The sequence below is a fragment of the Planococcus citri genome, chromosome 2, assembly GCF_950023065.1.
Source record: "Planococcus citri chromosome 2, ihPlaCitr1.1, whole genome shotgun sequence".
Lineage (NCBI taxonomy): Eukaryota > Metazoa > Arthropoda > Insecta > Hemiptera > Pseudococcidae > Planococcus > Planococcus citri.
The window spans coordinates 73,099,183-73,122,032 of NC_088678.1; the positions used below are offsets into that span (position 1 = coordinate 73,099,183).

The following is a 22,850-nucleotide window of genomic DNA, read 5'->3' on the forward strand; positions in this document are numbered from 1 at the left end:
CTAAGGATGATTTTATAGGGGAAAAATGCAGCTTTCAGATGATATGTTTGTGAGTTGTATAGCTTCAATAGAACTCTCACCAGAGCAATTGTCTATGTTATTTTTGATCACCCCTCGTACTTACCAATGTAGAGGTGATTTACTATAATTCTTGATCCACTTGTTTCACATCATCATGGTGGTGATTTGTGCTCAAAAATGAAAGTATTTGACAATTACCTACATACTTTATTATGTTAGCTTCCAATTGTTCCAGTGATTAATATGATGGCTGTATTTTGGATTTTGTACGAGGAAAAAAAATGATAATTGAAAGAAATTTAGAATACCAAACGAAGGAATTTATTTCATAATCAGCTTTAGATGATAATTATGTAGAAAGTAATCATGGCATTCTTCTTGTGAATATTATAGGATAACCAATTTTACTTCCTATACTCAAAAATATTGACAAGTTATCTCTAGTTAGTTCCTTTATGTTTGTTGATAGATGATATTTTCGTATAACATACGCAATTTGAGTCTTGATTGACATTATGGCATACCTTCCCCCTGCGAATGAATAACACCGTCGTGTTCATCCAATTGATGAAGGTACATAATAAAATTCAAATTCAAACGTATAGACATAATTTACGAAAAAAAATTGATATTTTATTTATATATACCTTACCTAAACAAGATCGTGGCCCACTCCCAAAACTCATAAAACTTCCTTTGGGTCGATTTTCCACTGCGTCATCGCTAAAGTGTTCCGGATCCCATTTTTCTGGATTTTTATATAACTCGGGATCCTGGTTGGCAAGATGTAAAAGTGGTACGACTGTGATATTAGCTGGTATAATCGTATTGTCTGTAGAATAAAGATTTCAAAAAATCAACAATCATGAACAAATCGCTCCACACGTTTTACTTTTTTGATCAAATTAATTTTCAGTCTTCAGTGATCGACTACGACAGTGGGTTCAATTTATTGAAATATTTTATAGTTTTTACCTCCTAATATGCATTCTTTATGAGTTCGTCTTACTGTAATCGTTGCATGAGAATATTTTCTTGTGGTTTCTTTGATGCATTGTTCCAAATATTTCAATTGATGCAATAAATGATCTGCAGTAAGACTTTCGTTGTTTTTGAAAAGTTCACAGACTTCTTCATAAACTTTTTGCTATAAAATGAGGCATTTGTATGAACTTCCAATTAACACGTTTTTCATTAAAGAAAAAGATGTGTGTCTACTTGAATATCTTGATGCATGGCCAGCATCAGAAGAGTGTATCCCACATTTAATTCTGAAGTTTCACTACCCTGTTAATTAAGAAAGAAGGAATACCTCGTATGATATTTCCACGTTAAAATGTTACCTTTTAATTTTAAATTAAAAAAAGAAATTCAGTACAATTTTACACTCACTCCAATAATTATTTGTATAAGTTCATCTGTCATGCGTGTTTCAGTGAACGTTGGCTCTTGCAGGCCTCCTTTAACGATTAAACTGATAATTGATTTTGAAGAAATGTCTAAAAATGTGCAAAAATAATAGGTAGTAAAAATGGGATGTAGATAATTAGTATGTATACTTTGAAAAGATGACGTTTATCAGGCGAAATTTACTCACCATTTTCTTCTAAATCTTTTTGGTTTTTATGATTATTCAGGGCGTCTTTCACTATCTATATACAATTAACAATAAAATTTAAAAAATAGGTAAGTAGGTCTGGGTACCTAGACCTACGTATACCTAAGTGCAGTTAATTCTACGTTACCTTAGCAGGCAAATTACGATATTGCTGGATAATATTTTCTTTTCCTGTTAGTTTTAAATACATTTTATGAATAAAACTTGGATATAACCAAGGTCTTGTCATGCGCTTTCCTATGTTATACAATGCCCTAAAAAAATTACATTTTATTAATTACCAACTTAGGCATTTAAGTGATCATAAAAAAATTCTGATGTTCTTAAAAAATTTCCATCCAAGAATGTATCAAGCGGAGCAGGATTTAGATTTTTGAAAATTTTAGTACACCCTTTATTAAAGTTGAAAATCACACAGAGAAAATTTTGGCTCATGAAGTGGGGGATATGGAGAACTCAGTGAGTAATAATCTGATCTCTCTGGTTTGGGCAAAAAAATAGACAATTCTAACTTACTGGGGAACAGCATCAGCAAATTGTTTTCCTTCTTCTCCCAAGCTATCAATTGGTACACCGATTGTGTTTTCTGAAAGAAGAATAATGCAAATATTTCTTTTCCATTGCACGTTGGACTTGCTTCGGAAATAAAATCAAGTTAAAAATTATTTTTCTTACCTATAATTATATCAAGATTAGTTTTCACCAAAGTTTCTCGAATATTGAATACTTCGCCAGAATCTGCTGTCGCCTCAAAGGAGTCCGCAAGAAGTGAAGCTTTTTTATTAAAAACATCCACGTATCTCGAGAGCATAATCGAACTGAAAGCTGGTGCGAGAATTTTTCTCGATTTTTTCCATTCGTCATCTGTAGGTAAAAATTTTCAAATGCAGTGTACAAGTATACTTATGCAATCTGAGTTGCGAATTAGGAAGAAATCTATGTTGTTGGATAGTCTTACAGTTAGCGTTGATTATTCCGGTGCCCAACCATTCATCTCCCAAGTTGAGAAATTGGTCACGATCTTGACTTTGGTTTAATATAGCCTATGAGAATTGAGAAGTAACAATAGTAACTACAATTTAATGCTACTCAGGTTTATCAAAAAAAAAAAAAAAAAAAAAGGGAAATTCAAGACGACTTACTATAATATCGTCATATTTTTTCAAAACTATGACAGGAAAGGGGCCCAACCAGAAAAGTAACCGACGATGAGGTCTCATTATATTTTCCATCGTTCTCATCCTATCTGATTCATAAAATTTCTAATCAAATTTGTAGTCCCAACAAGGTATTGTGATTTACCTGGTAGACCAGTCGAAGCTAGATCAAAAGAGCGTGCGAAAATACGCCACTACAAAACATTTTAGTTGGCAAAGTGCTTGTTTAGAATTTACGTAGAGCGATTCTGTGAAAATCAAAGGGTCAAAAATGGAGGAAAAATTGAAATTTCACCAAATCGAGCCAGAAAGCCGAAATTTGTTATGTACACTGCATATTTTTTTCATCCCCCCCCCCTTGAATCGGTTAGAATCGTTTTGAGCAGCTTTGGAGCCTCCAGATAATTTTTAAGAGTATAGAAATTTCTAAATAGACACTTTACCCAATGACGCTGGAAAGGTGAAATTTACTTTAAGTATACTCTAATTTCAATCAAGTCAAGTCCATTGGAGGTGATTTCAAGCTCTTTTAGATCCGTTAGTTATATTTGTCCAAATTAACTTTTTTTTCGAAAACTAGAAATCTCAAAACATAGCTACAGACTCCAGAACGTTCTGAAATCATTCTCAATGGACTCGGCATGTTGAACTTCGGGTTTAAAGTGAATTTCAGCTTTCCAATTTCATTAGGTAAAATTTTTTGTTGAAATTTCTATTTTCAGAAATCTGCTGGAGGCTCGAAAACTTTTCGAAACGGTTCGAAACTTTTTACAATCGATTTGGAGGCTCTAAACACAGTAGATATTGAATTTTTCCTTTCTCAATTAATTTGGTAAAATTTTAATTTTTACTCCATTTCTGCAGATGTTTAAAAATTTACTAAGAATTGAACAATCCACTTTAGCGTCTGAAATTTTGGCTGATGTTGTATTTTTGCATGTTTTTTCGATTTAGCCTCGTTCGCTGTTCAAAATTGCTTCTGATACGTCTCAGAATAGGTACCTCCTTCTTAAGTTTTAGAGGGAATAAAAAGTTTGATTTTTTTTACCTTTTGGTGAAACGCGAGCCATAAGATAATTTCCAAATAAAGGTAATTTAGGATACGATGGAAATTGCTTCAGTAGTTCGTAAAACCTTTTGTTTCTCAATTTATCCACGTATTTCATTAAAATGAAAATAATTACAATTAAACTCGCGAATAACACGAACGCCATTTTTTTTAGAAATGGAAAAATCATTAACAAAACACTATGGTTTTTAAATAAGTACTGGAAATGAATAATCAATGAGGATCAAGAAGTTTTAACTCCTGGCCTGCCAACTACCTAAATATTTACGAAACGCAATCACATGACTGATTCTTAAAAATTCAAACAGCATTGGGATTAATTTTTCTGAAGGGGGAGGGGAAATGGTATGTAGATAACGTTTTGTTTTAGGTACGCAATTTTTAAAAATATCAAGTACCTATTATATATATGTACTTGTATAATTAAGCATGCATTATTTATGTGCAATAACTTATGGAGGTACGAAATAGCTTAAGTATTTATGTTAATCACGGTTCGCGCAGGAAACATGTTATTATAAAATTCCTTCAAAAAATTTTTAATACGTTTCTACGAGACCGCATGCATGATTAGCGTTTCGATCATCGTGAATATTTTGATGTATTGAAAACCGTTCTAGCATCTCAGACGAGATGAATAATCTCGCCCTTTTGAAAAATGTCAGTCCCAAAGTACTAAATAAAACTGTTTCAAACGAACAAATTCGTTTCAATGAGGTTTTTAAAATCAGAAATGAATAGACGACAAAATGTATGGCACGTAAAGAAGGACTATATTATTAATGTTGATGAGAGATCATGAATTTATCACATTCATCAACAGTGCTTAAAATCACACAAGCTCAGTTAATTAATCATAAAAATGTTGAGAATATTAGTGAAAAAAACTAATTACTCGAATTATTCAAAATGAAAACCTACAAGGTTACCTTAAAATCAACCTATCAATCTTCTATTCAGAGAGAATTTCTGAGAAACAAACATTACCAAAAAAATACAAGAAAAAATTTTAGGTCATTAATTTACCCAAAATAACGAGCTCGTATGTAAAAAAAAAAAAAATATTCAGTAAAAATACCAACAAGCTGATGAAATAGAGATCCACATCGAAAGCCTATGCGAACGAATGACCCATATTCGCAAGATGACGACCAAAATTATTCCACAATATCATTGACTAATCCAAGCTTGTAAAATAATCCGTCGGAATAGCCATCAATTAAATCGAATCAAACATCTGCGAGTGTCCACCGGCACGAAAAAGGCGAGAATTTGACCTAGGTAGCACAAAAGCACGAAAATAGTGCAGAAAGAGCCTTTCAGGATAAGATAGTGAAATTCGCCCTTACTCCAATTTTTACGAAACTCACTCAAAATGTTAGTACGGATGTGAAACCATCATAAAAATTTTTTGAGCCGACCCCCCCCCCACCCCAACCCCAGAAATGCCCATCTATGTGTTAAAAATTCAAAATTCTCGTTCTCCGGAGGGGGTGGTCCAAAAATTTTGAAACTTTCACAAAAAATAATCACTAGGTAGGTGCATGCGTGAAATTTTTTTCAAAAAAAATGTTCGTTTTTGGGGGGTTCAAAATTCCAAAAATTCGTAGAAAAAAAACGGGGAGGGGGGCCTCTGCGAAATTTTTTCAGAAATTTAGTTACACCTTTAGGTATAACATATAATTTTCCCAGGGTCCCAAAGGGCGGTGCAACATGGTAAAAAAAAGAAAGTTTAAAAAAAACATGTTTTGTCAACACTGTTCCACGGCACCACCGTGAGAAAACTTCACCTATCGCGCGCTCTCAAACTTGGATTTTTTTTCAGAACCCTATTGAAATACCATAATTGCCATCAAAAGTTTTTTTGGTGAATATTTTCTAGGGTGGTGTGGTGAACAACAAAGGTATACCTACAAGAATTTTCAACCCCCTCCCTTCATATTTACCCCTCGAAATTGAGGGTTCTCAAAAATAAATCCAAGTTTGAGAGCGCGCGATAGATGAAGTTTTCTCACGGTGGTGTCGTGGAACAGTGTTGACAAAACGCGCGGTAGTACTGCAGAGTGCAGATACATGTTTTTTTTTCAAACTTTCTTTTTTTTGACCATGTTGCACCCCCTTTGGGACCCTGGGAAACTTACATGTTATACCTAAAGGTGTAACTAAATTCAGAGGCCCCCCTCCCCGTTTATTTTCTACGAATTTTTAGAATTTTGAACCGCCCAAACCCCCCCCCCCCCAAATATGAACATTTTGTTTTTAAAAAAATTTCACACACGCGCCTACCTAGTGATTATTTTTTGTGAAAGTGGATGGTTCCTACTATTAATATCGGGTGATATTTTCCCAGGGGAACCCATAGTGGGGCTGTGGGGTGGCCCCAAAGTTGAAAATTTCAAAAATTTTTAGAACCACTGTTCGAAAATGTAAAAAATTAAAAGTAGCGAATATATGTTGCTTTAAGGGTAAGCAATGCAGCACGTAACGCTTTTTTCATTTTTGACCTTTTTGGGGGTTGTGGTGGGGGTATTTCTATTTTTGAAAACTTTGGAACCCCCTTTTTTGACCCTTCCCGTCGAGCCCCGCTAACGCCCTTTTCATGGTTTATTGCTACTAGTAGTAAGTTCAATTGATATCATTTGCAACCCCCTCAACAACTTGGCTCATATCGAAAAATTCAATTTTTGATTTTTTTTGAGGTCTACATTTTGGGAAACCATGAAAAGCTATCGAGGTCCGGTTTGCGAAAAAGATGTCGCATTTTACTTCTTAATCGACTGGCATGCTTGAATTTTTATTTCAAGTCAATTTTTAACTTCATCTTTGAAGATCACATTCGGGGGTGGCGAACTTTGAGAACCCCTGAAAAAAGTTCTCAAGTCAATGTTTTCAAACTTTGAGCTGAAATGGTCTTAAATACATGTGTTTAACCAATATAATAATTATGCGAATGCGATACTTTCATTCAATTTAGTCATTTTGGTTGATTTTATCAAAAAAAAAGCAGCGTTCTATCAAAAAAAAGGTAGTGATTGAACAACAGACATAGCATTACCGAATCATCCAAAATGACCAAATTGAATGAAAATATCGCATTCGCATAATTATTATATTGGTTAAACACATGTATTTAAGACCATTTCAGCTCAAAGTTTGAAAACATTGACTTAAGAACTTTTTTCAGGGGTTCTCAAAGTTCGCCACCCCCGAAAGTGATCTGCAAAGATGAAGTCAAAAATTGACTTGAAATAAAAATTCAAGCATGCCAGTCGATTAAAAAGTAAAATGCAACATCTTTTTCGCAAACCGGACCTCGATAGCTTTTCATGGTTTCCCAAAATGTGGACCTCAAAAAAAAATCAAAAATTGAATTTTTCGATATGAGCCAAGTTGTTGAGGGGGTTGCAAATGATACAGGGTGTCTAACACTCCTATTTATCCTATATATCCTATAAAAGTCCTTTTATTTGCCTATGACACCTTTTTGTCCTTTTAGTGTCCTATTTTTCAACAATTTTATCCAAAAGTCCTATTTTTTACCAATATGACTTTTTCAAATTTTCAATTTTCCCCCCTTTCTTTCCGGAATTTTGAACTTGTAGAAAAGAGCTGATTTGTCGACTTTTGTAGAACTTGAATCACACATTTTTGAGAGCTTCTGCCCTCGCTTCGCTCGGGCTATTTGCTTTTACTTTTCCCAATATGTAACTTATTGTTCAAATTCAAGAAATGTTCAAAGTTTGAATCAGAAAGATAAACTCCTCCTTCTTTACCAAATTACCCATTTCTTTTTACTTCTCAGCAAAACATGAATTTTTTGAAAACTTTTAGCTTAGCCTTGCTTCACTCAGGTTTGTTTGCTTTTCTTTTTCAAGTTTGAATTTTTCTTTTCTTTTTGTTGAATTGGGGTGTTGAATCATCATTTAAATTTTAAGATTTTGTAGCAAAATAATATAAGTAACTTATCACTCAAAAAACATCGTTTTTATACCTCTCAAAATACTGAATTTCTAAAGCTTTTGTCCTCGCTTCGCTCGGGCCCGTTAGCTTTTCTTTTCCAATTTTAAATTTTCAAAAAAAATCATAATTTAAATTTCAAAATTTTGAAGCAAAACATTCGAAAAATTTGTGCTTTTTTCCAAATTTTCCATTAATTTTTTTACATTTTTTAAAAATTTGTTATTTTGAAACAAGTTTTTTATTCGCCAAATTTCATTACATTGACAAGAACCTAAATACATCAAAAATTGTAATGATAAAATTACCTTTTCGACATACGCTTGCTTGAAAATAATCTTGGGATGTTTGAAGACATTGGATAAGCGAAAAATTTGAATGTAAAGTTTTGCCTCGCCCACTGCATGCCTCCCCCTCTTGAAAAATACCAAGTGTTCAAAAACTGTCCTGTTGAAAGTTCCGCTAAAATTCCTGTCGCTAAAAACTTGAATATAAATGTTGACCCCCCCCCCCCAAATACATTACAAAATTCCACAGTAATGCTGGAAAAATGACCTGCTGAAAGTCCTGCTAGAAGTCCTATAAAAGTCCTATTTTTTCATTTTGAAATTTTGTTAGACACCCTGTGATATCAATTGAACTTACTACTAGTAGCAATAAACCATGAAAAGGGCGTTAGCGGGGCTCGACGGGAAGGGTCAAAAAAGGGGGTTCCAAAGTTTTCAAAAATAGAAATACCCCCACCACAACCCCCAAAAAGGTCAAAAATGAAAAAAGCGTTACGTGCTGCATTGCTTACCCTTAAAGCAACATATATTCGCTACTTTTAATTTTTTACATTTTCGAACAGTGGTTCTAAAAATTTTTGAAATTTTCGACTTAGGGGCCACCCCACAGCCCCCTATGGGTTCCCCTGGGAAAATATCACCCGATATTAATAATAGGGACCATCCCCTATAAGAAAAGGCCATTCAAGTCTCGAAGTAGCAAGGGGCACGAAAATGGCCATAATGACCCTCCTTCTTTAGCTTTAATGGGGTAGAGAAGAATTTTGAAAAATGTTTAAAGTGATCGAGGAGGTTACAATTATATTATTATCGATTATTTGCATCCCATTTTGCAATACAACCATATCTTATGTTCGTCAATTCTTATCCAACTTCCGTAGGATGGGATGACGATCTGCTTGATAAATTTACTGATTTTTTGTTAGTTTTATCTTCGTATTTCCTTGCAGTTTCTTCCTCCCGGACAGGAAGTAAAGTGTTCATAAATGGCAACTATCAGTAGCTATGCACGATAAGGATAAGAAATGAAATTGCTTTGGTCTTGCGATAGCCGTATCCGGACATAGAACGTGATTTACACTGCATTCTAATTACTTTCCAATTGTTTCATTGAATAGTGCAGTTGTGTTCTTCATTAGTACTGTAGTTGATTCAAATCGTATTCGTTGGCGTGAAATTTCGAATTTTCGCGAAATCATGTCAGAAAATTCTTCCAATTCTACTGAACCGATTAGTAATGAAAACGTTGCTCGTATTTTGGCCCTTTTGAGGACCGGAGACGAAAAAATTGGCTCGACTCGAATCGATAACGCGATTTTAATCGTCGGAAAGAGCGGATCGGGTAAGACAACTTTGACTAATTTCTTAGCTGGAAACAATGCAGATCTCATATCCGAAGAACTGGGTCAAGATACAGGCGAATATATAATTCGCGATAAAAATAACAAAATTAGTGATGGAAATAGCACGATTATCTCGAAAACGATATTTCCCGAATTGGTATACGATAGCGAGACCAAAACCGTCTTAATAGATGCTCCCGGATTCAACGATCGAGGTCGTAATGAAGCTTACGATATTGCGGCTGCTTGTTTCATCAGAAAGGTTCTCAAGAACGTGAAAAACGTGAAAATTGTACTGACCGCCAACCACCCATCTCTTCGTAGCGGCGTCAGTCGCGACGATTTTCCGGATTTATTAGAACGAGTAACCACCCTGATAAAAAATATCGACAGATACGTCGATAGTGTGGCGCTCATCGCTACCAAAGTCGACAATGCTTATACAAAACGAAAAATTCGAGGCGAAGCTGAGCTCGTTCTTGTACCCGATAAATTAGTCATTGAAAATATCGCCAAGTTTTTGTCCCAGGTTGAGAACTCCTTGAAAAAAATGCAGACTTCTGATCCGATTTTGAAATCGAATTCCACATTATCTCAAAACGAGCTATTTTACAATAATAGCCAGAAATTACTCGATGCTTTGCTTCGAAAAAAAGGCAGCGAGTATACTAGACTGGGGCTTTTCAGACGTCCGGATGCTGCTGGTCCCATATCTAAAATCGAGTTACTTCAAGAGGGCAAAAAAATCCTCAAAAATATGCTGAAAAACAACCTCGAATACGCACCAATCGATGCGTCCGATATCGGTTACGCCGTCTCCGATAAGTCTAAAAATATCATAACGCAATTGGTTAGTGAAATTAATAAAAATATCGTCACCGATATGTCTCAAATAAACGATATCTTGATCGATTTCTTCAGACAGTTGGAAAACAACTTGTTCGACGACAGCATTTACGTCCTGAAAGAACATTTGGAAGCTTGGTCCATTGCCTTGGCCAAAATATCAGCCATCGGCGAGTCTGCGAAAGTCGACGAATTGGTGTCCCTAATCGAAGGCAATATCACCGAGTTTTTTAAACGAGCCGCTGACCCGCTTCTCAACGATATGAAAAAATTAGGCAATTTCATGGACTTCATTCAAGACGTGAATGACAAGCAGTTTGAGTCGTTCGCTTGGAAGTGGGTGGCCGAATTGAGAGAGGCGGTCATCTACGTAGAAAATTCGCTAAAATGGTATAATTTCCTGATAGCCCTTTACGATAGGTTATCAGACCAGGACGTACAGAAAGATACCAAACGCTTCCACGTTCCAAAATTCGAATCCAAGTCCGGTTGCCTTGAAAATTTCGCCGATTTTTCCAAATTCTTCTTCGAAATAAGTAATTCGCGTATTCTCAACGTTCAGTATTTAAAAGAATTGCAAAAAGTGACCATCGACGTTATCAAAGTGCGATACTTTGATCGAGTGATCGAATCGACTTTACAGCCGTCTGTTAATTTCTCCGAGTTTAATAATCCAGGACCTAGACTCCAAGTTACAGGAGAGTACGTTAAAATTAGCGACGTTATCCAGCATAGTCTTTACCCAGGGAGTAAATCTGTGCAGGTATTGGCCACTCATACCGTCTTCATCGACGCAGATATGACCAAAGAAAACGATATCTCGATTATCGCTCCTCGTTGGGTCATTATCGGTTCCAGAGTGATTAATTTGAATGGTTCCCGTGCAAAAGTCTGGTACTCTGATAAAGCATCAAATGGCTTGTGTTCAGGTTGCAGTGGTAAAAATGGTTTGCCAGGCGAACCCGGAAAATCGGCGGGTCACTTCTTTGGTCTCGGTGACGTATTTGAAAATGCTTCGCAGCTACAAATCCAAGCTGTAGGCGGATCAGGTGGCGGAGGACAGCACGGTGGAGATGGAGCGAAAGGAGCTACAGGTTTAACTTATAACATCGTAGAAAGTAAAAGGTATTTGTATTGTCCTTCTAGTCAGAGTTGTTCTACTCAAGTTTTATATCGAGCAGGAGATTTATGGTCTTACTATGATATGTATCTAACATTATATGGTACCGCCGGCGGAAGAGGAGGCGATGCTGGTCGAGGAGGTGCTCCTGGACTAGGCGGATTCGCCGGTAATGTCACCGTAATCGGCGTAGGTAACGAGAACCCATTAATTTTGCAAAACGTGGCAAAAGGAAATGATGGCGAGTTCGGCTTACACGGTAAATGTGGCGAAGGAGGCGAAGGTGGGTATAATAAATGTTCAAGAATTTGTGTCAACTGCTCTGATCGAAATAAGGATTCGACTTACGACGATGGAAAGCAGCCGGATGGCGAGAAAGGTACATGTTTGTATTACTCATCGGTGGCTAACTCCAACCTGGAAGGTCGCGCACAACCTGCTGGAATCAACTTCTTCTATCCTCTTGCTTCCTTGATTAGCGACTTCAGAAACGAGCTGGTGAAAAATTTTGCCAACTGTATTCGCAAATCGCATTCGAAAATATTCTACGAGATGCTCCAGAAAGAAGACATACTGAAGTACGACAACGTCGACGTGATTTTTTCGGAATTTCGCCAGCTGCAGCAGTACAGCGAATTCCCTCCGAATTTCAGCAAAACATTATACGAATCTCTTTTGAAAAGAATCGAAAAAATCTCAACACCGGCGAAAGATCCGTTAAAACTTGAAAGTGGTAAACCATTCGATTTTTTGTCATCGGCTGTGATTAGTAAATTGACTGGACTGGAGAAAAATCAGCATGCTAGGTTACCTTTCAATCATCGTGAATATTTTGACGTACTAAAAACCACAGATGTGGATAAAATTAGTCGGTATTTCGTCGACAGAGCCAGTAAGGATATCGAGCAGACTGAAAATCTCGTCGAAATAGTTGCCAACGATATTTACAGCGTTATTGAACGTTCCATTTATAAAATCTCCAGTTCCTGTCTGAATGATGATTTGGATATGCTGCAAACACAGCTCTTGAAGTTAAAATTATTTTCCAAATTTAAAACGACGAATGAATTTTTATCCTTGGCAATTTTCTTGGCGAAACTTGATCTGGACCTTATCCACACCATGCGTATTACAAACACTATACCCTCTGTTGAAATTTCTCTCTCTGCTGTTGATGGAAGTATGATCAATTCTAAGCTTGCAGCCATCAAGAAAGCAGCTGAGAAAGAGGCAGATGCCATCGAAGGTGCGATATTGAACGAAATCAGAAGTCTACAATCACTCGGAGACGAATTCGATTTGGCTGCTGATCAACTGCAAGATGCTGCGATGAATTTAAAATCACGGTCGTCTGTTTCTAATAAATCAAACCAGTTTTCGATATTTTCGAGCATCGTAAACGAGATAAAAACTATTGATGGAATCAATTTTGCCCTTTTGAAAAATTTCGGCCCCAAAGTAAACGCAACGATTGATAGATTTGAAAAAGATTTGAAGATTATTCAGTGGAACGTTGATCTATTCGCTGCTTCGACGACGGATGAGTTTGATAGACCCAGTTTAACATCTGCAATCGATAGTATCCGAGAAAAAGGCGCAAATTTCAGTGAAATTGCTCGTGAAGTATTTCATTCTTTGGAGCCTGTGCTAATTACATTGAGGAACGGCCTCACAGGTGATTTATTCAAAACTGAGGATATAAAGAAGCTAAGAGTGATGGTATCTGATGCTCTTAGTACCATCAAATGGAAGTTTTATCAAATGACATCTCAAGTTGAGATTGACGAAGATTTGCAAATAATCACACAAAATTTCGATGAGGTTTTGAATCGGCTTAGCACAATATTCAACGAAGTTCTACCCGATCAACATCATCGAGCTATTTTAAAAAATCTGCATAGTCAGCTTAAAATGAGAGAAGAACCGAATAACGAACTTGAAAACTACTTGACAAAAATGATCAGTGCTGATCAAATTTTCTACGAGTATAAGCATTTGGTCGATGCTTACAAAACGTCAATTTTTCCATTCGATGTATTGACCAATCGTACGCTGACTCTTCCTGTTATCCCTCAAGTTGATGAATCATTAGTCAAATACCAAACTTTCATCGCTGATAACATCAAGCAATTGGAGGTGGAATTGGATTCTTGGCAACAAAGCGTGAAGAACGTAACCATTGCCGAAGATTTCAGTATCAGTAATGAAAATGGAGCTTTCTTTGCTTGGAGATATGATCAGTATAAAGAATCCATTTCAAAGTTATTACGTGGCCGAGCGGTTGTGTTGAAAGCGTCACTTGATGTTGGTGATAAACGTCAATGGCTGAAATTTGACAATATCGGGCTCCGTTTCGTATCCAGTAATTCGACGGTTCAGCAGTCACTCGATGAAGATCTAAAATACTTTAATGTCAGCATGACCCATATGGGTAATTCTTATTTTTCATTATGTAATCGCGTTCGATTAGTCAACCAAGATGCTACTCAGTTCATTCATAATTTTAATGAAAGCACAACACAAGTAGTTGATCCAAAAACGAGCTCGTTGAAACCTGTTTTGAGTCCATTTGCAACGTGGATGTTGAAACTGCATCCAATCGACGAAGATGTCACTTTCAGCATACTTAATCCGTACCGTAAATTAGCCATCAGTATCGAGCTCGAAGGTAATGCAACGTTCGTCGATTCAGTAAACATAACTACGTGCCAAAAAATTGTTTTGAGCGATTTTGATATTCATCAGCTTCCTTCAACATTAGAAAACGATCACGAAATCGCGAAAAATATTTCTGGCGCTGATCAATCTCCTTCCGCATCATTAGCAAACAATTCTGTTGCCCATCAACTTGTTTCCAGCACAGAAATCAGTTCAACGCACTCTAATACGGTGAAACGTAAAAAACGAGACATCGGTTCTTCCAGCAGGGTACCAGACAATCGTGGGTTCAATTGGTGGAATCCGTTCAATTATTTCTCCAGTGTCAAACCTAATTCTAAATTCGAATTGCCTTCTAAAAATCTGTTTTTGGGTCGAAACGAAGAACATTCCACAACTATCGATTATTCCTCACCTTTGAATATAAACGGGGCTTTGGCATTGATCGATTTCGTCGTCAGGAATATCACGAAAATCAAACCGTATCGATCGATGGAAAAATCCATGAGTGCCGAAGAAGCTCGAGTAATCGCTCTTAATATCATCGAGGAACTGGAGAACATGTTGAGCCAGTTACCAGAAGAGAAACATGTTTCACTGTCTGATTGGCAAGAAAAAGATCCTGTTGAATTAGTAGCTCAGCTGGAGAAAAATATCTTGACTGGAGATCTTTCATCGGTGAAAGAAATCTTATTCGATTTGGTCCCGCTGGATATACCCGACGATGAACTTGATTCTTTGTTGGGACGACATTTGGGCAGTGCTGACATTCGAGGAAATTTCGAAAATCATCGTAGCACTGTAGTTGGTGGCAGAGGTCATCTTTTTGGAGTGATGGATGTTGACTTCGCCGATCAAGCTGGCATTCTTTCGGCCAATAGTTTTAATCAAACTGCTCTCGAATAAAATAGTAAGCTTTTTTTATCTCATTTACCAGATAAAATTATCTTTATCAAATTGTCTGCTTTGTAGGTACTGTAGGTGCTCGTAATATGGAATATTTTTCATGAAAAACTGGAAAAACAGAGGGAATGAAATACACACTAATTTTTTCCATAAAATATTTCTTCCATTGATGTCAGAAGTTGATTTTATTGACGTTGACGTGTTTCAAATTTTAATACGAGTAATTTTGTTTTTTCAATTTCAATGTTGAACGTGAAAAAAATTTTGGCCTCAGGGAAACGAAGGGAAAGTTTTTGAAAATTCATTAATCGCTTTATTAATTTATTTCGTGTGTGGGGGGGGGGAGGGAGAGGAGTCGAGTGGAGATCTTTTTGAAAATTTGGTCGAAAAAAGGTAGTGAGATAGTTGTGATTTTTTCAAAATAAAATCCATTGAATACCATCGTCGGAGAAGGAAGTAAAAACCCATGGGATTCTCCTTGCTTACACAATTTCTTTCCAACTTTTTCCAACTCACCTAATTTTTCCCAAAACCTTCCAACTTTTCGCCTAAAATTTTCGGTCGTGGGAACTGAGACATCCCATCCACACCCCCCCCCCTCAGTTCGGCACGCCACTGAAGTTAGCGTTACGTGAGTCAGCGTGAATGAGCGATGAATTTTTTTTGGCGCAAAATTCATTATGCATTTACCTTTTCATCTTCTTTTTCTTTCTCTCATTTCAAAGTTGCTATTCTTCTCATTTTCTCAAGGACCAAGACGAGGGGGAAGGAGTTTAATATCATTCAAAAACGTTTTGTCTCCATTGGTGGAGAGGAATTGGTATACCTTTAAATTCCTTAAAATGAAGAAGATACAGTTTAAGGGCCATATTTTATAAACGTTACTTGGGAATTGCTCGGCTAAGTAGCGGATTTCTCTTCAAGCTTTCTAGCAAACAAATGAAAATTTCGTATTTTCACAATAATAAATGAATATTTTAGAACCCAACATCTCAATTTAATGATAAATCCATTTTTAAAAATCCAATCACGCCTGGGAAAACAGCTTCGAAATTCATGTTCTTTATTTCTGTTTGGAACGCTTTATATATGAGGCATTCTATATCATGATTGAAACTTAATTAATAAATCTCTACTTGCGCATTAATACACATATAGGTAGTTGGATAAAACAATAGTGATTTTCAATTTAGAGTATCATTTTTGATTTTCGTGGTTATTAATCATTCCAATTTTCTTTTTTCAGTCCTTGAAGAGCTCGTATACATATAATATCGGAACCATACCTGTTAATCAATCATCTGCAAAACAACTCTATTTCACTTGGTAAGTGAATATCTTCACTTAGCAATTTTAATACATATCATTAGTATTTATGAGGGAAAAAAAGTTCAAAAAATCAAAAATTTTATGTTTTCGAGGTTTTTATTGAAAGGAGGAGTATCGATAAGGGCATTTTTTGGGCCCGGACAGTTATCGACTCGACTACTCTTAAAATGTTGTAATAAATGTCCCAAATGCGAATCCGTGGTTATTCAACTCAACATGACCATTTTTTGGGCCCCAGGGGTTCCCTAAGTTGTGAATAAAAAAATAATTTTAGGGACCACTGAGTATTATTTTCAAAAACTTTTTCAGCGTAATATATCTGTTTGAACCTGATAAACGTTATGCGAGGTGAATTTTTTTATTTTCGTCCCTCGGGGGCAGAAATTGGGGGTTTTGATTTTTTGAAAATTTTGTAACCGCCATTTCGAACCTACCCCTTTGAACCTCGCTAAAAAGCTTTTTTTACAGTTTATTAGTATCCGAAAGACCTCCATCATACCAAATTTGAACTCAATAAAATTTTGGGCTGGTACTCAAAAATCCAATTTTGCAATTTTTCGTAATTTCGATATTTTGGGAACCCCTGGAAAAATAAAAACCTGTGATTTGCGCCAGAACGTAACGTATTGAGGTATATATATTCAATAATTTAGGTGAAAAAGTTAAATTAAGCTCCCTGTCTATTCGTAATTTTGAACCCCTTTTTTAGAGTCCCCTACTTTAGACACCCCTAAAAAAAAGCGTTGATGCATATTTTTTCAAACAAATTGAAAAATTTACATTTGAAACACTCCAGCAAGTGCTCGATAATTTTTCATTTGATTTTTCTTGTAACTTACAAAATTGAGCTATTTTAAGTCAAATTCTGAGATTTTACTTTTCGAAAAAACGTTAAAATCACGTTTTCACGATTTCAATGATGTAAAATCTCAGAATTTGGACAAAAAAAGCTCAATTTTGAAAATTACAGGTGAAATTGAATGAAAAATTATCGAACACTTGCTAATGTGTTTCAAATATACATTTTTTAGTTTGTTTGAAAAAATATGCATAAACGCCGTTTTCAGGGGTGCCCAAAGTGGGGGGCTCTGAAAAAAGGGTTCAAAATTACGAATAGACAGGGAGCTTAATTTAACTTTTTCACCTAAAATTATTGAATATAGAGTAAGTGGGGGCAAGAGTACGCAGCGGGGTAAGAGTCCGATTTTGAATTTCTCATATTTGGCTACACTGAAAAATTTCAATTTTTTTAGTCACATGTACCTTTAGCAAAATTTAGTCACCCTACAAAAATTGGCAACCCTGCAACGTGTTTGAGTAGTGAAAATATCAGTTTATATTTTTCACTGTTCTTCACTGTAATTTTTACGTCTTCATATTTAGCATGTCAAGCTGCGATAAGTGATTTTTGAAACTATTTGAATGATCATTTTGTCAAGACCATGAGTTAATAAGGTACCCTTTTCAATCGTTGAAATATTTTACTGATAAGATCTCAATTTTGGATAATAATTTATTGTTTGTTATTTTATTTTTAGGGATTATGTTAGAAAAATGGATCAAAAGATCATGCCGGAGAGCGTATTAAAAATGTTGAGAATCGAAATCCTGATATTTATTATGTAGGACTCTTACCCCACCGGGTGGGGTAAGAGTCCTATTTTGACACTTCGTCTTTAAACGTTAATAACTCCAAATGCTGACGACTTTTTTTTTTTTTTCAATAAAATCTTGTAGCTAAAGGTTCCCAGATTGTATAAATATACTTACCCTTCCCCTAGACAAATTTGCAGCCGAATAATAGCGTTTCAAACACTAACTGCGGACTCTTGCCCCTACCTACTCTATACCTCAATACGTTACGTTTGGCGCAAATCACAGGTTTTTATTTTTCCAGGGGTTCCCAAAATATCGAAATTACGAAAAATTGGAGAATTGGATTTTTGATTACCAGCGCAAAATTTTATTGAGTTCAAAATTTGGTAGTATGGAGGTCTTTCGAATACTAATAAACTGTGAAACGCTTTTTAGCGAAGTTCAAAGGGGTATGTTCAAAATGGTGGTTCCAAAATTTTCAAAAAATCAAAACCCCCCAATTTCTGCCCCCGAGGATCGAAAATAGAAAAATCACCTTGCATAACGTTTATCAGGTTCAAACAGATATATTACGCTGAAAAAGTTTTTGAAAATAATACTCAGTGGTTCCTAAATTATTTTTTTATTCACAACTTAGGGAACCCCTGGAGCTCAAAAAATGGTCATTTTGGGTCAATTAACCTCGGATTCGTATTTGGCACATCGACTGGTTTTTTTTTTCATTTTTTTCTTGTACCTACATGAAATCTGCTGGTCACAAAAAGGCACTCTAGGTGTCCGCCTGTGAATTGACAAAAATGTAGATGAAACTCGCGAAAAGCCGCAATTTGAAAAATTCTGGAAAATTGAAAATCGAAAATCGCGCTGGGTGTTCCAAAATTGTCGAAAATAATGAAGCCCGTGAAAAAGAATCACAAAACATGAGAAGATACACGAGCAAACCTACCTAATTCAGTTGTGGAATTTAACGAATTCTCATTCTCAAGTTCCAAATTTTCTCAATTCATGCACCTACCATGAAAAAATCCAAGTTTGATCAAATCGAGTCAGCAATCGTTGATTTGGTTTATACCTCGTCACCCGGATACCCCTATCGTGTTCAACAAGGATAAATTTGTTAATTTTATTCTAGAAAATTTGGCTTGAATGAGGTAGAGAAGAATTTTGAAAAATTTCTAAATGGATCGAATAGGTCACAAAATTCTAGTTACTTGCATCTTTCATTGCGTAGCTAACAATAATATGTAGGTGGGTAGGTGCTAGGTACCTAATGTTTGTCAATTCTTATCCAACTTTTATAATTGATAATGATAAAGTTACTGATTCTTTCATTTTATCTTCGTATTTTCCTGTAGTTTACACTTCATTATCTTCATTTATTCTGTTTGCCATTCTTCCTTCCGGACAGAAAGTTAAGCATTTATAAATACATACTGTGTAGTATCCAATATCCATTCATGTACGATAAGGATACGACTTAATTGAATTTGTTCATTTGCCCTGCATTCTATTACTTTTATTTTGCAATTGTTTCACGAGTAGTGCGGTAGTGTTTTTCATTAGGACTTGACTGATTTGAATCGTATTCGGTAATGTAAATTTTCGAAATTTCGCGAAATCATGTCAGAAAATTCTTCCGATTCTACTGAACCGATAAGTAATGAAAACGTTGCTCGTATTTTGGCCCTTTTGAGGACCGGAGACGAAAAGATTGGCTCGACTCGAGTCGATAACGCGATTTTAATCGTCGGAAAGAGCGGTTCGGGTAAGACGACTTTGACTAATTTCTTAATTGGAAATAACGAAGATCTCATATCCGAAGAACTAGGCCGAGATACAGGCGAATTCATAATTCGCGATAAAAACAACAAAATTAGCAGCGGAAACGACACCATCATCTCAAAAACAATATTTCCCGAAGTGATTTACGATCGCGAGACCAAAACCGCCTATATAGATTGTCCCGGATTTAACGATCGTGGTCGAAATGAAGCCTACGACATCGCGGCGGCTTATTTCATCAAAAAGGTTCTCGAGAACGTGAAAAACATCAAAATTGTGATGACAGTCAACTACCCTTCTCTGCAGAGCGGACTTAGTCGCGACGATTTCCCTCATTTATTAGAACGAGTAACCACTCTGATTAAAAACATCGATCGATACGTCGACAGCGTGGCCCTCGTTGCTACCAAAGTCCATAACAGCTATACAAGAAGAAAAGTCCAGGGTAACGTCGATCTAGTCCTGGTACCAGATAAACTCGTTATTGCTAACATCGCCCAGTTCTTGTTGCAAGTAGAAGAGTCTTTGAAAAAAATGCGGACTTCTGATCCGATTTTGAAATCCAATTCTACCTTATCTCAAGATGGGGCGTTTTTCGATAACAGCCGAAAATTGCTGAATGCTTTGTTGCAGAAAAAAGGAACCGAATATGCTAGATTAGGGCTTTTTAGACGTCCTGATATTGCGGGTCCCTTATCTGAAATCGAATTACTTCAGAATGGCAAAACGATTCTTAAAGGTATGTTGGAAAATAACCTCAGTTACGCCCCTGTAGATCTGGCTAATATCGGTTACGCTGTTTCTGACAAGTCCAAAAACATCATTAGGGATTTGGTGGAAGAAATTAATAAAAGCATTGCCCACGATATGTCTCAAATAAAAGACATGTTGATCGATTTATTCAAACAATTAGAAAACGACTTTTACGATGACAGCATCTACGTTCTAAAAGACCATTTAGAAGCTTGGAGCATAATTTTGGCTAAAATATCCGCCATCAACCATTCAGCGAATGCTAACGAGTTGGCATCGTTGATCGAAAATAATTTCCCCGAATGGTGTAAACGAGCATCTGAGCCGATACTCAACGATATGAAAACATTAGGCAAGTTTGTCAGCTTTCTTCAAGATGTAAGTGAAAAGAAATTTGATTCGTTCGTGTGGAAATGGGTCGATGAATTAAGAGGAGCGATAGCTTACGTTGATAATTCGCTCAAATGGTATAACTTTCTGATAGCTCTTTACGATCGATTATCAGACTACGATGTGCAGAAAGATCCCGAACGTTTCCATGTTCCAAAATTCAACTCGACGTCTGGTCAACTTGAAAATTTCGCTGATTTTTTTCAGTTTTTCAACGAAATAAATAATTCGCGTATTCTCAACGCTGATTATTTGAAAGAGCTACGAAAAGTGACCATCGACGATACCAAAGTGCGATATTTCAATCAAGTGATCGAATCTACTTTACAAATAATAATACCTCTTCGCTTTGCCTTGTCTTTTAGTCCTGTTCGTAGACTCGAATTTACCGGGGAGTATGTGAAAATCAGCGACGTTATCAAGCATAGAGTTTATCCAGCGAGTGAATCTGTGCACATAGTGGCCACTCATACCGTCTTCATCGATGCAGATATGACCAAAAAAGGTGATATCTCGATCGTCGCTCCTCGTTGGGTCATTATCGGTTCCAGAGTGATTAATTTGAACGGTTCTCCCGGAGAAGACTGGGTCCCTGATCAAGCGCCAAGCTGCGGGTATGATGGCTGCAATGGCCATAATGGTTTGCCAGGAAAACCCGGAAAATCAGCTGGCCACTTTTTTGGACTGGGTGATGAATTCGAGAATGCTTCGCAGCTGCAAATCCAAGCCGTGGGCGGAACAGGTGGTATGGGTCAGCGAGGTGGAGATGGAGCGAAAGGAGCCTCAGGTTCAACTTATTCCATCGAACAAAGTCGCAGGTATTTGTATTGTTCCACTGGTCAGAATTGTTCTACCGATATTTCATTTCGACAAGGTGATTTTTGGTCTTATTGGGATATGTATCTGACCATTTACGGTTCTGCCGGAAAACGAGGAGGCGACGCTGGTCTAGGCGGTGCACCTGGACTGGGCGGATTCGCTGGTAGTATCACCATAATCGGCGTAGGTAACGAGAAACCGGAAATTTCGCGAAAAATAGCGAAAGGAAACGATGGCGAGTTTGGCTTACATGGTACTTGTGGCGAAGGAGGCGAAGGTGGGCATAATATAGTTTCAAAAATTTGTGTCAACTGCTTTCATCAAGAGAAAGATTCTACTTACTATGATGGAAAGCTATCTGACGGCGATAAAGGCACTTGTTTATACTTCTCGTCGGTGGAAAACTCCAACCTGGAAGATCGCTCAGACCCTGCTACAATCGATTTTCCCTACTCTCCAGGTTCGGTGATTAGCGTCATGAGACAAAAACTCGTTGCAAATTTCGATAACTGTATTCGGAAATGGCGTTCGATGAAGTTTTATAAAATGCTCCAGAAAGAAGATATCTTGAAGTACGATAATAACGTGGAGCTAATTTTATCTGAATTCGCGGCGCTGAAATGGCACAACCACAAATTTCAGCCTGATCTTCGCCAACAACTTTATGCATCTCTTTTGCAAAGAATTAAGAAAATCTCAAAACTGTCGAATGATTCTGAAAGTAATGAACTATTAGAATTCATGTCATCTTCCATGATTAGTAAATTAACGGAGCTAGAGAAAAATCCTTGTTCTAAATTAATGTATAATCGTCGCGGATATTCCGAGCTATTACAAACCACCGATTTGGAGGAAATTGAAAGGTCTTTTTTTCGTAGAATCAAGAACGACATCAAGTGGACTGAAAATCTCACCGAAATTGCTACCAGCGATATTTACAATGTAATTGAACGTTGCATATATAAAATCTCAAGTTTATCTTCAAATGATACTTTGGATAAGCTGGAACGGCAACTCTTGAAGTTGAAATTATTTTCTAAATTTAAAATGATGAATGAATTTTTAAGTTTTGTCACTTCGTTGGCGCAAGTTGATCTTAATCATATCGAGGCCATGAGTGTCATAAACACTTCACCTACCGTTAAAGTTCATCTTCCTACTGTTAATGGAACTTATATCAAGGCAAAGCTTAAGAGCAT

At 36.5% G+C, this 22,850-nt stretch overlaps 1 protein-coding gene across 1 annotated transcript; it reads right to left on the bottom strand.

Annotated features, from left to right (window-relative positions):
* Positions 1–319: 319 nt before the first annotated feature.
* LOC135837658 (cytochrome P450 4c21-like) lies at positions 320–4,151 on the bottom strand. Its single transcript, XM_065353010.1, has 12 exons — positions 3,845–4,151; positions 2,782–2,885; positions 2,598–2,682; positions 2,315–2,503; positions 2,156–2,225; positions 1,767–1,893; positions 1,619–1,673; positions 1,414–1,520; positions 1,240–1,308; positions 997–1,168; positions 674–853; positions 320–552 (listed from the first exon to the last, which is right to left on the bottom strand). The coding sequence occupies exons 1-12, from the start codon at positions 4,032–4,034 to the stop codon at positions 386–388; spliced, it is 1,515 nt and encodes a 504-aa protein (XP_065209082.1). The 5' UTR covers positions 4,035–4,151; the 3' UTR covers positions 320–385.
* Positions 4,152–22,850: the final 18,699 nt, after the last annotated feature.

Coding starts and splice junctions, on each gene's coding strand:
- LOC135837658 (XM_065353010.1), bottom strand. CDS start 4,034: ATGATTTTTCCATTTCTAAAAAAAATGGCGTTCGTGTTATTCGCGAGT. Junction 2,886..3,844: donor GGCTCGCGTTTCACCAAAAG/GTAAAAAAAATC, acceptor TTTATGAATCAG/ATAGGATGAGAACGATGGAA. Junction 2,226..2,314: donor TAATCTTGATATAATTATAG/GTAAGAAAAATA, acceptor TTCTTCTTTCAG/AAAACACAATCGGTGTACCA.